Consider the following 17,659-nt stretch of genomic DNA (forward strand, 5'->3'; position numbering starts at 1 on the left):
GTTGATAGTGGGGGTGGTACAGTATGAAAAAAGACATTTGCGGTGCATTTAACATGTTTGCTAATAATTTAAATTTGGATGCATTTGTGATCAATATCGCATGCCATCACATAGCTTCGCATCGCATGGCATGCGATTTTTACAACAAATGCATAAAAAACCCTGAGAAATCGCATCGCATGCCATCGCATGCCACTACATATGGCATGCGATGGGAGCCGTGATAGTTATTTGGAATTAAAATAATGTTTAAAAAAAAAATGATTTTGATATGTGCGAATGTGTTTCTATCTTTTTACCTGCTTACAGGTAGCCTTATATTGAAAGATGAGTAAAGCGATTTTTCCAGCATTTAAATTTCTTTCATTGGACTATGCTTATGAGGTACATTTTATTTGGTAGTTGTTCCACTGTTATTATTTACTTAAGTATAATGTCTGATGATAAGTGGGTATTTATTAGTGCTTGGAGAGAGATACAATTGTGACTCATAAAATACCAACTAATTAGCTGTTATAAAACGTAAGGTTGTTGCTGATAAGCTAGTACTTTCTCTCACAATTTTATCTTTCTCAGAGCTTGATAAATACCCCGATGAAAATATTGTTCTAAATATTATCATACTCTTTAATATTTTTACCATTTCTCTTGTTACACTGGTGAAGTATTATCCCAAATGTGAGACCCCACAAGATGGCCCCAGCTATATGATTCAAAAATCACTGCTCTGAAACTGCTCTCTTAATTTATTTTGCTTAGTTTTTCTGCAGCTGCAGTGGGTGTGGTATGAGCTCCCAACAATGTCGGAATCCCGACTGACGGTAGTCAGACAGCAGGGCGAGTGCAAAGAAGCCCCTTCTGGGCTCAGTGCGCTCACCACAGGTTCTGTTCTTCCTCTATGGGGGCCGTGGACCCCCACAAGGGAGAATAACCCTGTAAGTCGGGATTCCTATGCCAGTCTACTAACCGTCGGAATCCCAACACCCTTGTAAAACATTAATAAATACTGTCCAGGTCCAAAGCATTTTTAATTAGGTGAAAGTGGTCATGTTAATTATACACTGTAACCACCAAGCAGTAAAGGTAACTATCGCCGCTTCTCCACATACAGGTTACAAATGCTTCAGGTTACTCTGAATAGAAGGAGCCGTTTCAATAGTTAAGGTCCATACACACTGGGCGACTATGCTCAGCGTGTATGGACAGTGATGATGACAATCACGGCTGTGGGGAAAGCCGCTCAGTGCATACACACTGAGTGGCTTTCCCCCTGCCCGGTGCCGACGGAGGGGGGAATGAGGGCTTCACATAGCGCAGAGCTATGCAAAGGCGTCCTCAAAGCCACTCATCTGCTTTGAGCGGCTTTCCCGGCGATGTTGCGGGAGCGCTCATCGCTGGGGCATACACACTGGGTGGCTTTGAGCGGCTTTCAGCTCAAAGTCACCCATTGTGTATGGGCATTTACAGTGGCACCTGCAAAAGCTAATGCATATGCAAAACATTTTACATGTTCCAAAGACTGCATAGCTAAAGTGATTATTTGTTGACATTTGAACAATGATTTGATAAGAAGCAGCAGCATTGGTGAATTTCATAAAATTAGCAAGTATGACAATATGTCTTAATGTCTGTATCAGCTGGCCAACCTCTTTCCCATCCCGCCTCTTTCCCACCCCATCAGCGGCCCCACCCCCCTGCCTCACTGAACTGACCCAGTAGGCAACCCTGCTGCACATGCTCATTTCAAAAGCCCACATTTTACAATAGAAAACAAAATCTACATCTTAACTGGAGCCCTCTATATGCAAAACCAGAAGAGTAGTAAAGATGAGAGCAGGTGAACATAGAAAGTGAAACCTTTTTCATTAATAAATTCCATGCTAATATAATTAAAAAAAAGGGACATTATATATAAGAATATAGTGCAGTCCAAACCCCTGTATAGATCTTTGTAGTGAATGATTTGGATATATTTTGTTACTGTAACTTGTTATCAATGTTCTACATACATTAATGTTAAGGTTGGTACACAATGGACAATATTTAAGGTTTTTGACAATTCTGACGTGTCGGAACACCAAAATCTAAATATAGTAAATGTGTACCCACTATGTCGCTGATGATATGCGCTTTGCACATTATCAGCCTCATCCTCCATTGTCTGTACATGCAAGATTACGGAGGACATTGCTAGAGAGGCCACACTGCGGATTGCCACATGTGCCCTGCTCACCCCCACTGTTACTCGCCACGGATATAGTTTAGTGTGTACCCAGCTTTACAGTTTCATTTAATTTAGCTTTTCCTCTGGAGGTAATTGAGTGAGTCATTTTAAAACAATCATTTTTTTATTTTACAAATAACCATTCAGAATGTCACGAGGCAAAAACTCGCTAGCTCTTGGATGCTCATCCAATTTCCCAAAGGAATTCTGCAAGATGAAGACTATTGCCACAACAAGATTTTTGTGAATGATATATATAGAAGACCATGGAAGAGATGTAAGTTACCTAAACAATTTTTTCCTTTTTACATTTGATAGGTAGCGCTCAGAGGTAACTATATTAAAGATTAATTGAACCTCATAAAGTTCATAAAGTTATAGCAAACCAAAACAGCTTAACTCAATAAAGTTAAAAAGGTTTTAATACATAAGATGCACTTACAATAAAGTGACTCATATAAAAGCATGAGACAAGTACTCCATAGGGCAAAGCAGCATGCAGGTGGTGTAACAAGAGTCCTCTAGTCTGAGTTCCCTGATCCGAAACAGAGAGCCACAGTCCAGGGTCCAACTTCTCCAAGATGAGCCTTTATAGGATGTACCAGTCCAGAAGTAAAATAAAGCACGCTTAGGGGGGTATTCAATCCCACCAGTGACAGTCCGAATTGTCGAGCATTTGTTTTTCTCGTTTTGCTCGACATGAATATTTAGCTCGACAAGTCGAGTTCTCGCCTATTCAAACTGTAATTTCAATCCCACCAGTAACAGTCCGAATTGTCGAGCATTTGCATTTGTTTTTCTCATTTTGCTAACTGAAAATTTAGCTCGACAAGTCGAGTTCTCCCCTGCTCGACAAGTCGAGTTCTCCCCTAGAGGAAAGTGGCAATTGTCAGAGATAGGCTTCATTTTTATAGTCAATTATATAAAAGTAGATATCTAGTTAAAAATGAAAATTCTCCTATAAAAACCATTTCAAAATCAGCAGACTGCACAATGCTGGCATCTCCCTGAAGTCTCAGTACAGGAATGAGAGCTCTGAGGTAAATTGCAATGCATTGCATTGTAGAAATAAACAAAAGAATGGCAACAAACAAACTAAACATAGGTGTTTGATCAAACCAGAAGTAGACATAAATAGACATGTATACAGAAGACTTTCAATGGGCAAAATGCAGCACAGTGAACATGAAAGGTGAGCAGAAAAAAAGATAATACTTCTTATATGCCAAATGGAATAATTTAAACAAATGCGTATCAATACAAGCTGAAAACTGATGCTGACAATGGAATAATGGGTTAAAGCATACCATATAAACATGCAGCAAATGTAAAGTTAATCAAAAGAGGAATATTTAGCAAAATATCACAAAGACAGAAGTCAAGATAAGCATTACAAACATTAGTACAATCCTGCATATACATTTAACACAATTTATGAACATGCAACAAGAGAAACTCCCTTGTCACGACAGAAATAATTGTCGAGTTAAATTTGAGGGAAGAGTGATTTCAAACAGTCGAGGTCAGGTGAATTCTTTGACATTGAATAGGCTGCAGGAATTATCTCGACAGATTTGACCCAAAATAACTCGACAAGTCGAGTTATGTTCAACTCGACAGTCGAGCAAACCGAAAACCAAATCAGGTGAGCTCTGCTCGACAAGTCGAGAAAACTAGACAATGAATAGGCGACCTCATAAATAACCAACCTCTCGTCGAGAAAACAACAAAGCTCGACAAAAATAAGGAGCTCGACAGACATTGAATACCCCCCTTAATGCGTTTCGGAATGTTTCTGACGAAGGAGAAAGTTGGACCCTGGACTGTGGCTCTCTGTTCTGGATCGGGGAACCCAGACTAGAGGACTCGTGTTACACCACCTGCATGCTGCTTTGCCCTAGGGAGTACTTGTCTCATGCTTTTATATGAGTCACTTTATTGTAAGTGCATCTTATGTATTAAAACCGTATTCACTTTATTGACCTGCACTATCTTGTGTTCTATTTTGTCTCCCCTGCTTATTTAATAGGGGAGAAAAAGGAACCATTGGGTCAATATATGATCATCCAGCTGCCAATCAAAATCAAGCTGTTTTGGTTTGCTATAACTTTATGGACTTTATGAGGTTCAATTAATCTTTAATATAGTTACCTCTGAGCGCTACCTATCAAATTCACAATTTTTCCATTTGTCTGTATTTCTCAGTAGTTTCTGGTGTTTCTACTGCGTGAATCTGTGTGTAGCTGCACTCTGGTTTAATTGCGCACTTGATAGTCAAAAACTTCTGCTATATTGTCCTTTTTACATTTGTAAAACATATTTTTTTTGTTATCTTTACATTAATCTAATGAATACAAGGGGTGTGCTATAAATTTGCACAAAAAGTATTTTATTTAGCAACAAAATAAATATAACATTTTTTCAAAGTCTTTGCCAGAGGAGTCTTTGCAAAGTTACATTAGCTAATACAACTAAGTGAAGCAGTACAGTCCAAAATGTGTATTCTATATGCTGGATGAGGGTCTCCTTCATTTTGGAGATTCAAAATGAATCCCATGCATCCTGCATTTAAATTGTGGGAACACAAAGCCACAGTGTGCACGGTCTGTGCAGCGCATGACCAAGCTCCTGGATGCATTCATGAGCCAGAAAATCTACAACTTTCCTGGACCTGTGGTCAGATGCATTGATGTGATAGAGATGTGCACCAGGAGCTACAGTTCTTGTACGGCGGCTGAAAATGGCTTCAAGTACTTGCGGCAGACATTGATTGTTGTACCAATCTCCAGTGACGTTGTGCTGCTGTTTGAGTGGTATGGTGGCTACATGAACAATCTTGGCCACAAAGACAACCACCATCTGGGAACCACTGCCCTATAGCTTGTGCACATTTTTTGTTTTTAAAATGTCCATGGGGGGGGGGTTGAGTGGTTTGTTATTTAGAAATGTTCACACCGGGAGCCAAATTGCACAGAAACATCCCTTGCTTTAACAAAATGCCATACTAGCGAGCTACAGATGGAGCGTCTGTTGTTCTTGCAGGGGCTGGTGATCAGATCGCCAACCGCCAGCCCCTTTACTACGGAGCTCCCCGCCGCTTCATTGCCGGTACCCACCGCCGGATCCCACTTACCCGCTCCCCCCATAACCCTGCCAGTCGCAGGGTTCGCGACTTGGGCGTCCCAGTCAGATAGAGCACCATCTTGCCAGCGGGGGCAATCTGGCGAGGCCCGGCGCTGGCTGAGAGGCGCTCCATCTGTATGGCCAACTGAAATGTTTTGGGCTGGAGGGAGAAAAATTGGTACTTGTGTAATATCTGGGCGCCCGATTTTGTGATTGTATGCCTTACCTTAAGGCATACAATCAGATGCGATTTTGCATAGGATTCAATGTTAACAAGGTCCTGTTCATTTCCCCACTATCCAAGTGGGCATAGAGTTGATTTTATATAGCGGGGCGAGCGGACGCGGAATACATTTTAAGTAATCCGCGGGGCTCGCTGCGCTCGCCATGCTTTGGGCTCGGTGGATCGCTGCGCTCGCCACGCTATATAGAATCAACTCTATGCCCACTTCGATAGTGGGGAAATGAACAGGACCATGTTAACATTGAATCCTATGGAAAATCGCATGCGATGCGATTCGATGCAATTTTCCGACCCGATCTTAAAATCGGGCGCCCAGTTATTACACAAGTACCGAAAAATTTATAGTTACACCACTGGGTACACGGCAGACTGGTTGGGGGTACTTAAAAATAATCTATAGGAGGCATGTGAACAGGGCCGGCACCACTACTAGGCAGCTTTAGGCATTTCTAGGTTTGGTAGGTGAACTTGGTCACCCTGCGCACCCCTTATTGCAGCCCTGGGAACAAATCTGGGTGTTTTCCAAAGCACCCCAAGTGTGGATCGGTAGTAGGAAGAAAATTGAAAAGTTCCTTTAGGCGCAAAAGGTGTTTATTAGAATAAAAACAATCACAAAAAACATCAATAGGATAAAAGATACAAAAAATCCCTCTCACCCAGTGTCGGTGGTGGAGCCACAGATGGCAAAGGCAGAGTGTCCAAAAATAGATCCACCCTGCAGGCTCCACAGGCTTAGCACTGGGCTGGGTCCTGGATAGTAGCAGCAGTCCTGGGCCAACGCGTTTCGATTCTCTGGAACCTTGACAAAGATTCCAGAGAATCGAAACGCGTTGGCCCAGGACTGCTGCTACTATCCAGGACCCAGCCCAGTGCTAAGCCTGTGGAGCCTGCAGGGTGGATCTATTTTTGGACACTCTGCCTTTGCCATCTGTGGCTCCACCACCGACACTGGGTGAGAGGGATTTTTTGTATCTTTTATCCTATTGATGTTTTTTGTGATTGTTTTTATTCTAATAAACACCTTTTGCGCCTAAAGGAACTTTTCAATTTTCTTCCTACTAGCTTTAGGCATTTGTCTAGGGCACCGGCCACTGGAGGGAGGTACTGAGCCGCCAAAGAGACCAGGAAGTCGGAAGAAAGCTGCAGCAGCTGCAAGTTCGGGACACCCAGCCAATTCAACCAAGCAGGGAGCATGTGAGTACAACCCCCTCCCACAACCCCCCCCCGCCTAACTGGAGCGTGCCCGTGGATTATGATCGCGAGTGGCAGCAGCGGTGTGCGGGCTGGTCGCCTGGGGCGCTGACGGGTCTAGAAGCAAAATTGAATCGAAGCATGTGTACTAGGGAGGAGTGAAAAAACTGAATTTGAGAAATTCAAAATCGGCTAGTGTGGAAAAGTTGTGACTTGACCTGAATAAGAAACGTGCAAAAGCTTTTTGATTTGAGTCAACATCTTCTGTTCTGGCAAGAGGCCTGAAGTTTCACTTTTTTGGTGAAAATGATGAAAACTGTGAAGATGCTCCGATCTAGTTAAAATGATGTCATGATGTCTTAGAGTGGTTCATTAATATACTTTAGCTTAGTAAAAGAGAGTACAAGCTTGTCCTAGTGCAAAGTGACTGACTTTGGTGGGAGAAAAAAATCCTGATAAATGACCCATTTTCATGGTCACAATTGTGAATATTGTGTGTTTTCTCCTGAACGTGTTTATAATAGAAGCACAAATACTCTAAATGGAATTTCAGTGACACTGTGTGAAATATAACACTGCATAATGTCCCTTATTCAGACCTGATCGCAGTACAAATTTGTTCTCAAAATGGGCAAAACAAATGCTGCATTGCAGGTGGGGCAGATGTAACGTGCTGAGAGAGTTAAATTTGGGTGGGGTGTGTTGGAACTGAAATCTAAATTGCAGTGTAAAAATAATGCAGCCGGTATTTACCTTGCATAGAAACAAAATAACTCACACAAATCTAAAGGTGGCCATACATCTACAGATCGATTGTCAGATTGGGCCGGTTGGAACAAACACCTGGTAATATCTGAATGACAGTTTTTGGCAGAATTCCAGCATTTCAAAGCAAATGGTCAACTGTCATTTGCTCTCATCCATTACCAGGATTTTGTTCAGACAATAAGGGGGAAATTTACTAAAGGAAATTTGTAAAAAATAGGTGTATTTGTATTCAGAAATACACTTATTTTTGACATTTACTATCCCGAAAATACGGCAATTCATATTCGTATTGATAGCACATCAATACGAATACGAATTGCCGTATTTTCGGGATAGTAAATGTCACAAATAAGTGTATTTCTGGATACAAATACACCTATTTTTTTTTACAAATTTCCTTTAGTAAATTTCCCCCTAAATCTGTAGATGTATGGCCACCTTAACTCCCTCTGCACATGTTACATCTGCCCCACATGCCCCTGCATTACAGCATATAATTATGTCAAAGATAAGCCAATATATTAATAGTTAAATACGTTAAAGTGCATTATGCTGTAATAAGTGTAATAAGTAGAGACAGGATTATATGCATTTGCATATTTGCATATGCATTTGCATATTTTGCCCATTCTCACTGGTTATTGCATATTTTACCTATAATCTAGTGATGGTGCATATTTTAGGCCCCGCCACCTTTCCACCAGCGCTGCTTTCCCTGCTGCTGCTGGCCAAGTAGTGGTAGAGTGTGCAGACTGGGGCAATAAGTGCGCAGTGTGGGGAACCTTGGATATACGCTATGTCTGACACTGCTCTAGGCTGCCAATCCATGTGGATAAAAGTCAGTTCGGGGCGGATGCCATTACGAAGCTCCTGAACCTTTGCCTGCCCCTGGCCTGGGACTTTACACCAAGAGACAGACTTCTGCAGCAGAGGAGGCAGGCAGAAGGTTTGTGACATCACGCGGCACGGAGGAAATGCCATGTCACAGTGAGTATGCGGCGCAGGGAGGAAGCCTTCCACTGCGCTGCCCTCACACGCTATGCTGACATTTGATCCATCAGCGCTGGAGATGAGGGTCCGTGTAGTTGATCCCAGAAGAGCCTAGGATGCTGCAGTCTGCTGTAGCAGCCAGGGGAAAAAAATCCTGTGTACAGACAGCACTAGACATCTGCAGATGCTGTGGGCCTATTTTTGAGGTTTATTTGCAACTAATTGTATGCAGATTTTTAAATAAATAAGTTAAAATGTACTTTTTTATTATTTAATTTAGCATATTTTAACACTTTTCATGCATATTTTAAGTATTTTTTATGCATATTTGCATGCATATTTCAAGCTTTTTATGTTGCATATAATCCTGTCTCTAGTAATAAGTATTGCTGATCAATCCTGCCTAGAAATGAACACAGTGATTGGCAGATATGTACTGCTGGACACTACTCATAGAATGATTAACCTGTTATTTTTTGAATCGGTACTCTTTACCTAGAACGGCGCCCGCGATTGGCATCGCGGGCGTCGGGGGTAAAAAATCGCGGCCATCGCATGCACATAAAAAACGGGTGTGACGCGATGCCCGCGATTTTCCCATAGGGATCAATGTTAAAAGTCAGATTGGATGCGATTTTAGTGTTAAATGCCTCAATGCCCGCGATTTATACATAGGAAACAATGTTAAATGGGCCACAGAGCCCTAATAGTCCCCCTGAAGTCTTAAATGGCCCCCACAATTTTTAACGCCACCCCACGATCAACGTGAACCCGAAGCGTGGCGAGCGCAGCGAGCCAGCGAGGGGCGGCGGTACGCGTCCTCCGACCTTTTCATACCCCCACTATCCACGTCGGCGTGGAGGTGAGAATAGAATAGTGTGGCGAGCGCAGCGAGCCACCGAGCCCGAAGCGTGGCGAGGGGACGCGGATACCTGTGAAGCCCGCGAAGGGACGCGTTTACCTGTGAAGGTATCCGCGTCCCCTCGCAGGGCTCGCTGCGCTCGCCACGCTTCGGGCTCGGTGGCTCGCTGCGGTCGCCACACTATTCTATTCTCAACTCCACGCCGACGTGGATAGTGGGGGTATGAAAAGGTCGGAGGACGCGTACAGCCGCCCCTCGCGGGCTCGCAGCGCTCGCCACGCTTCGGGTTCACGTTGATCGTGGGGTGGCGTTAAAAATTGTGGGGGCCATTTAAGACTTCAGGGGGACTATTAGGGCTCTGTGGCCCATTTAACATTGTTTCCTATGTATAAATCGCGGGCATTGAGGCATTTAACACTAAAATCGCGTCCAATCTGACTTTTAACATTGATCCCTATGGGAAATCGCGGGCATCGCATCGTACCCGTTTTTTAGTGCATACGATGGTCGCGATGGGTGCCGTTCTAGGTAAAGAGTACCTTTGAATCATTGTTCTTGGTTTTTTTTCTAAACATTAGGGGGGAAATTTACTAAAGGAAATTTGTAAAAAAAATAGGTGTATTTGTATCTAGAAATACACTTATTTTTGACATTTACTATGCCGAAAATACGGCAATTCGTATTCGTATTGATGTGCTATCAATACGAATACGAATTGCCGTATTTTCGGGATAGTAAATGTCAAAAATAAGTGTATTTCTAGATACAAATACACCTATTTTTTACAAATTTCCTTTAGTAAATTTCCCCCTAGATGTATTTGTTTATTTATTTATTTATTTACAGTTTCTAAAATAGCGCAGCAGATTCTGTTGCGCTTTACAATAGTAGACAGTGATAAAACAAACTGGGTAACAACAGACAGACTTGGAGGTTAGAGGGCCCTGCTGCAAGCTTACAATTTATTACATCATAATAGACTTCAACGTATTTAACTGTTAATATATTGGCTTATCTTTGGCATAATTATATGCTGTAATGCAGCCCAATCATGTTCCCAGTATAGGGGATGCAACACTGTTTTTCTGTCACTTGTTACTTGTAACACTTATTGTAACTGTTACTGTTTTTCAATAACAGACTGCAACAGTTATTTCTTATTTATATACACAGGATTGTCTGTCTTTGTATATGCACTGCAAAGAGAGCAGCATAAATCCAACTTCATGTATTTCAGTGACACTGTGTGAAATATAACACTGCATAATGGCCCTTAATCAGACCTGATCGCAGTACAAATTAGTTCTCAAAATGGGCAAAAAAATGCTGGACTGCAGGTGGGGCAGATGTAACATGTGCAGAGAGATTTAAGATTAAGGTGGCCATACATATACAGATTTATTGTCCGATCTGTCTGGTTGGAACAAAATCCTGATAAAAAATGAGAGCAAATGACAGTTGACCATTTGCTTTGAAATGCTGAAAAACTGTCATTCAGATATTACCAGGTGTTTGTTCCAACCGGTCCAATCTGACAATCGATCTGTAGATGTATGGCCACCTTTAGATTTGTGTGAGTTATTTTGTTTCTGTGCAAGTTAAATACCGGCTGCATTATTTTAACACTGCAATTTAGATTTCAGTTTCAACACACCCCACCCAAATTTAACTCTCTCAGCACGTTACATCTGCCCCACCTGCAATGCAGCATTTGTTTTGCCCATTTTGAGAACAAATTTGTACTGCGATCAGGTCTGATTAAGGGCCATTATGCAGTGCTATATTTCACACAGTGTCACTGAAATTCCATTTAGAGTATTTGTGCTTCTTCTATTATAAACACGTTCAGGAGAAAACTCACAATATTCACAATTGTGACCATGAAAATGGGTCATTTATCAGGGATTTTTTCTCCCACCAAAGTCAGTCACTTTGCACTAGGACAAGCTTGTAAAATATATTAATGAACAACTCTAAGACATCCTGACATAATTTTAACTAGATCGGAGCTTCTTCATAGGTTTCATCATTTTCACCAAAAAAGTGAAACTTCAGGCCTCTTGCCAGAACAGAAGATGTTGACTCAGATCAAAAAGCTTTTGCACGTTTCTTATTCAGGTCAAGTCACAACTTTCCCACACTAGCCGATTTTGAATTTCTCAATTTCAGTTTTTTCACTCCGCCCTAATGTGTACGCCTCATTAGAGAAGTTCATTTGTGTTCAACATGGCATTTGCTAACAAAATGTGAATAAAATTTCTGGCTGTAATATTTGTTTGCTTTTTCACATCCAGCTATTCCAACCTGCAAGGTACATGAAGAGAACTCTGTTGCAGATGACTGGAAGAAATATTCCTCCAATGCAGAATATCTGGAAAAGTATGTGATAATGTCAGACATGGGAATAGAGATATTTAATTGCAGTCAAACAACACTTTCTCCACTGCTTTATAAATAGCTGACACACCATAGAACCGAGTTTTCCAACTCCAGTCCTCCAGAACCCCTAATAGGTCCAATCCGCCAGAGGCGGATTGGCCATAGACCTTACAAGGAAGTTTCCCGGGACACCGACGCACATGTAGGGCCACCTGTCAGCCATTGATATTTTTTTCTAAAGATGTGTTTCTGCCCAGCATAGTAATACTGCCTTCCTCCTGTCTTCTACACAAACTACTGTACCTTTGCCGTTTCACATAGCAGGGTACCAGATGCTGCAAATACTTATCTAAGGCAGGCACCCATCTATATCCAATGTGACATCTGTTAAACGTACAGGAGATAATGCTTTCTGGTGGTGTAACAAGTTCTGTGGTGTTTCTTGTCTCCACTGGGTAGAGGTAGGGATATTTGTGATATTCTGGGAATTATGTTAATAAGTTGTTTGACTGCTTGATGGAGGCATTGGGGTCTGAATTAAGACAGGTGTTATGTGAATTGTGGAGGTTTGTAATTTTTTTACAGCAGCTTAAAGGTCTGGGGGCCACCAGGTTGCCAGGCACATTGTTAACAACATCTTCCACACAGGTGCAGTGATGTATTAAGTCCACCTATTTTATTTTTGGTTCTGTCTACATTTGATTCGGTGCTGCCTACACTAGCCCATGTCTAAAAAAAAAATCCAGGGCCACTAATAGTTCCCAATTCACACCTTCTAATAGCTTATGTTTACAGAACCAAGCATACTTAAAAATATTTACTGTAGCTCCACCAGGGGCTCTCTTATACCCCTTTCACACTGCACTTTTAAAACTGTATATTGCCAGGTTTTTTTTCCCATTTTAAAATGTTTAAGGCTGCAGTGTGAAAGTGCCAGAGTTGATTTACCGGTTAAAGTTAACTGGTATTTCAACACGTTTAAAAAGCAGAGTCCTACACGTTTCAAAGCCGTTTTTTAGGCAGTGTGAATGGCTCTATTTCTATGGCTTGAAACGTGTCCCTTGGGGGTTAAACGGGTTGAATGTGTGAATGGTATTAAATGCTTTTTAAAACGGTTTTCACCTGCAATGTGAAAGGTCTTAAGGTTCAGACCCGTTTTAAAGTCCCATTTAAGAATACAGGGTCAATACCCGTTTCTGCAATGTGAAAGCCGTATTAATGTGGTAGCAAGGAATGCACTTGTGTAATAACTAGGAGATGCGTAAAACTTGCCCTGTCATAGGCCCTTAAGGACAGGAGTTGGGAAATGTCATAGATAATCATAGTGCGTAATGCATAGTACTATGTTTATCACACTATCCCTTTAAATCGGGACACTCATGAATTACACTGTTTCTGTGTCTGTTCTGTGACTTCAAACCTGCATTTCAACATGTTTTAAGCAGCTAAAGAACCTGTGTTTCATGACTGTCCCGATTTAAAGGTATAGGGAGTATCCTATTGCCACATGGCAAAAGATGGTTAATATCGCCACGGGAGGTTTCTGTCCATTCCAAGCTCTCCTTAGGAACTAGGCTCATGAAGCATAATCCCAGATAAATGCTGGTATTGAGGAATCATCACCCAGGCATCAGGGCTAATTAGATAGCCCACAGTGGTAAACTACCACTTCTAACACCAACCATAGTAAGGAAGCTTAAATAATACAGGGATATTATCATTTTGTGCGCAGTAGCTCTTAACAGTATGGAGAGAGTTCAGCATGATTGCACCTGAACTGAGCTCAGTGGGACTTATTTGGTACTTGTGTATTATCTGGGCACCCGATTTTTTCATCGCAGGGTAAAAAACCGCGTTGCATCTCATATTGCATGCGATGCGACGCGATTGGACCCGATTTTTAATTGTACAGGCACCCAGATGGGTAATTACTATGTTAAATGGCCCCCCATTATTAACGCCAATCCGAAGCGTGACGAGCGCAGCGAGCCCGCGTCCTCCAACCTTTTCATTCCTCCACTATCCACGTCGGCGTGGAGTTGATTTTACATAGCCTGAAGCATGGCAAGCGCACGCGGATTACTTTATATATATTCCGCGTCCCCTCGCGGGGCTCGCCGCGCTTCGGTCTCGGTGGCTCTCTGTGCTCGCCACACTATATAAAATAAACTCCACGCCGACGTGGATAGTGGGGGTATGAAAAGGTCGGAGGATGCGTACCGCCGCCCCTCGTGGGCTCACTGCGCTCGCCGCGCTTCGGGTTGGCGTACAATTAAAAATCGGGTATGGGGGTGCATTTAACATTGTAATCAGGCATCAGGGTGCCTGTACAATGTAATATCGGGTATAATCGCGTCGCATCGCATGCCATTATAATGCGATGTGATGCAACGCGATATTAACCCCTTCCTGACAGAGCCAGTTTTTGCGTTCCTGACAGAGCCCTTTTTTTCAAATCTGACATGTATCACTTAAGTGGGTATAACTTTTTTTTGCTTTTACTTATCCCAGTGATTTTGAGATTGTTTTCTCGTGACACATTGTACTTCAAGTTAGTGGTAAATTTTGGTCGATACAGTCTGTGTTTTTTTGTGAAAAATACCAAAATGTCGTGAAAAAATGGAAAATTTAGCGATTTGCAAAATGTTAAATTTTCTGCTTGTGAGACAAATAATCATACCACTCAAAATAGTTAATAACTAACATAGACCATATGTCTACTTTATGTTTCCATCATTATTTCAACTTCCTTTTAATTTTTTGGGACACTAGGAGGCTTACAATATGAATAGCAAATTCTCAAATTTTCAAGAAAATTTCAAACACTGATTTTTTTAGGGACCAGTTCAGTTCTGATGTGACTTTGAGGGACTTGTATGTGAGACACCCCCATAAATGATGCCATTTCAAAAACTGCACCCCTCACAGTATTCAAAACAGCATTTTGGAAGTTTGTTAACCCTTTAGGTGTTTCACAGGAATTAAAACAAAGTGTAGGTGAAATTTCAAAATTTCATTTTTTTTGCAGAGTTTCAATTTTAATACATTTTTCTAACGAATACAGTAGATTTTACTAGAGAAATGTGACTAAAAATTGATTCCCCCAATTCTTTGGTTTTCATAAATATCCTATATGTGGCCCTAGTGTGCACGGTGACCAAACCACAGGCTTCATAATAGAAGGAGCACCTACTTGATTTTGGAGCCTCCTTTTTATGAGATTATTTTTTAGGCACCATGTAGGTTTCTAGGCACCATAAGATGCTAAAAGTTAGGAACCCCCCCACAAGTGACCCCATTTTGCAAACTACACCCTTCAGGGAATTCATCTAGGGGTATAGTGTACATTTCAAACCCCCAGGGGTTTCACCAATTGTGGTACAACTGGGCAGTGAAAATAAAAAAAAAAAATTTTTCATTTTCACAGCTCAGTTGTATCAAAATTGGTGAAACCCCTGGGGGTTTGAAATGTACACTATACCCCTTGATGAATTCCCTGAAGGGTGTAGTTTGCAAAATGGGGTGACTTGTGGGGGGGTTCCACTGTATTGGTGCAACATAGCACCCACCATTCATTCCACCAAAATCTGTGCTGCAAAATCCAAAAATCACTCCTTCCCTTCTGAGTCCTGCCATGCACCCAACTGGTATTTTTTGGTCACATGTGAGGCATTGCCGTACTCGGGAGAAATTGGGGCACAGATTTTGGGGTGCTTTGTCTCCTTCATTCCTTGTGAAAATGAAAAATTTTGAGCCAGATCTGCATTTTTGTGTAAAAAAATGTAATTTTTTACAGAAAAATGCAGTTCTGGCTCAAAATTTTTCATTTTCACAAGGAATGAAGGATACAAAGCACCCCAAAATCTGTGCCCCAATTTCTCCCGAGTACGGCAATGCCTCACATGTGACCAAAAAATACCAGTTGGGTGCATGGCAGGACTCAGAAGGGAAGGAGTGATATTTGGTGGTGGAATGAATGGTGGGTGCTATGTCGCATTAGCAAGACCCCCGAAGCACCAATACAGTGGAACCCCCCCACAAGTGACCCCATTTTGGTCACCAGCTTTGGGAGGGGGGCTGGCGCTGCGGCTGGCGGGGGGGTGGGAGGGGTGCTGGCGCTGCGGCAGCCGGGTGGGTGGGAGTGAGGGGGGCTGCCGGGTGGGAGGGGGGGGGGGCTGGCGATCGGTGGTGATCGGTGCTGTACTTAACAGCACCGATCACCACCGATCACTGTGTTACCGAGCGGCTTAGCCGCCGGTAACACAGAAAACGCTGCAATTGGCTGTTCACATTTGAACAGCCAATCGCAGCGATCGCCGCGAGGGGGACCTGAGGGAGCTGCCGGGTGGGTGGGAGGGGGGTGCTGCTCATCGGTGGTGATCGGTGCTGCACCGATCACCACCGTTTTCTGTGTTACCGAGCGGCTTAGCCGCCGGTAACACAGGAAACGCTGTGAATGGCTGTTCAGATTTGAACAGCCAATCACAGCGATCGCCGACCGGGGGGGGCACCCCTGCCCCCCCTGGGCGGCGAGGGGGGATGTCTGCTGTCAGGGACAGCAGACATCTCCTAACTGTCACCGCGTCTATAGACGCAGTGACAGTTACAAGCCATGACGTACATGTACGTCAAATGTCGGGAAGTACTTCCCGACCATGACGTACATGTACGTCAAATGTCGGGAAGGGGTTAAAATTGTACTCTCTGCCCGGGAAAGGCTCAAAATCGGGTCCGATCGCATCGCATGCCTTAATTAATGGCATGGGATGCGATATATCGGGCGCCCAGATAATACACAAGTACCATTTATTTACTAAGATGGAGGTTCCATTTCAAATGGAATGTTGCTATGGGCAACTAATCAGATTATATCTATTACAGGTCGAGTATCCCGTATCCGAATATCCATTATCCGAATTATTCCGAAATACGGACATTCCAGAAAGTGAAAAAAAAATTTTTTTTTGCTAAAAACTCACTGGGGACATTTGTAACAGCATCACTGGGGACATGATATGTAACTGGCACTATATATGTGCAAGACAATGATTGCTTGGCATTCAAATTCAGTGCTGAGATAGTACACACATTTTGTTTCACGTTTTGAAACCTTGTTTTTTGAACAAATAAAATATATTTGTGTGTCTTTTATGTGGTAATAAAATATATTTGTGTGTATTTTATGTGTTTATACAGCATAAATGCAAGATACTTCAAAATACATCATTGAAATATTAAAATATTCCGAAATACGGAATAATCCGTTATCCAAAATTCTCCTGGTCCCGAGCATTTTGGATACGGGATACTCAACCTGTATCTTCCAGAAGGTGCTAAATAAATAATAAGCAGATGATGATTGGTTGCCAATAGCAACATCCCATATGAAATAGAACCCCAATCTTAGTAAATAAACCCCACTGTGTGAAAAGCTTTGCGTGCGTCTCTTCCACAAAAAACAAGGTCTCTACCACTTTCTACAAAAAAGATAAATAATTACTGCATAGTGTGCTGCTGATCAAAAAAATGTGTTCCCTCTGCACAACAAGGGGCTTTAGCAAGATGATTTGAAAAACCACATGATAGTAGATGATTCTTAGTTCCATATATTTACAAAAATATACTGCATGGTAACAGTACCCACTCCGGGCCATGTTATTGTCTATTATAAGGCTACATGGTAATAGCACATACAGTTATATCTCAATTGAAAGCCAGCTTACCAGGAATCCCCCCTAAAATCTCCTTGTGGCACTACATGGACCAGCATGCTGTCTAAATGCAGGTCTAAATTTTAATTTTCAGGGAAGTAGGATTAAATAACTGTAATGAGATTTGTCATCACCACCTGGATACAGCTCTAATTCTGGGGATATAT

At 42.2% G+C, this 17,659-nt stretch overlaps 1 protein-coding gene across 7 annotated transcripts in view; it reads left to right on the forward strand.

Annotated features, from left to right (window-relative positions):
- SHOC1 (shortage in chiasmata 1) overlaps positions 1-17,659 on the forward strand; it is a 310,818-nt gene that overhangs the window by 2,120 nt on the left and 291,039 nt on the right. For 6 of the 7 annotated variants that reach the window (XM_083179518.1, XM_083179550.1, XM_083179508.1 and 3 more), the window contains exons 2-5: positions 310-384; positions 2,372-2,501; positions 6,654-6,785; positions 11,697-11,781. In XM_083179518.1, the coding sequence (XP_083035644.1) occupies positions 328-384; positions 2,372-2,501; positions 6,654-6,785; positions 11,697-11,781 (404 nt within the window). In that variant the 5' untranslated portion in view covers positions 310-327. The remainder of the gene's footprint in view (positions 1-309; positions 385-2,371; positions 2,502-6,653; positions 6,786-11,696; positions 11,782-17,659) is intronic. The other variant, XM_083179523.1, reaches the window with a different exon arrangement.

Source organism: Crinia signifera, chromosome 1 (genome assembly GCF_055691185.1).
Source record: "Crinia signifera chromosome 1, ASM5569118v1, whole genome shotgun sequence".
NCBI classification, from domain to species: Eukaryota; Metazoa; Chordata; class Amphibia; order Anura; family Myobatrachidae; genus Crinia; species Crinia signifera.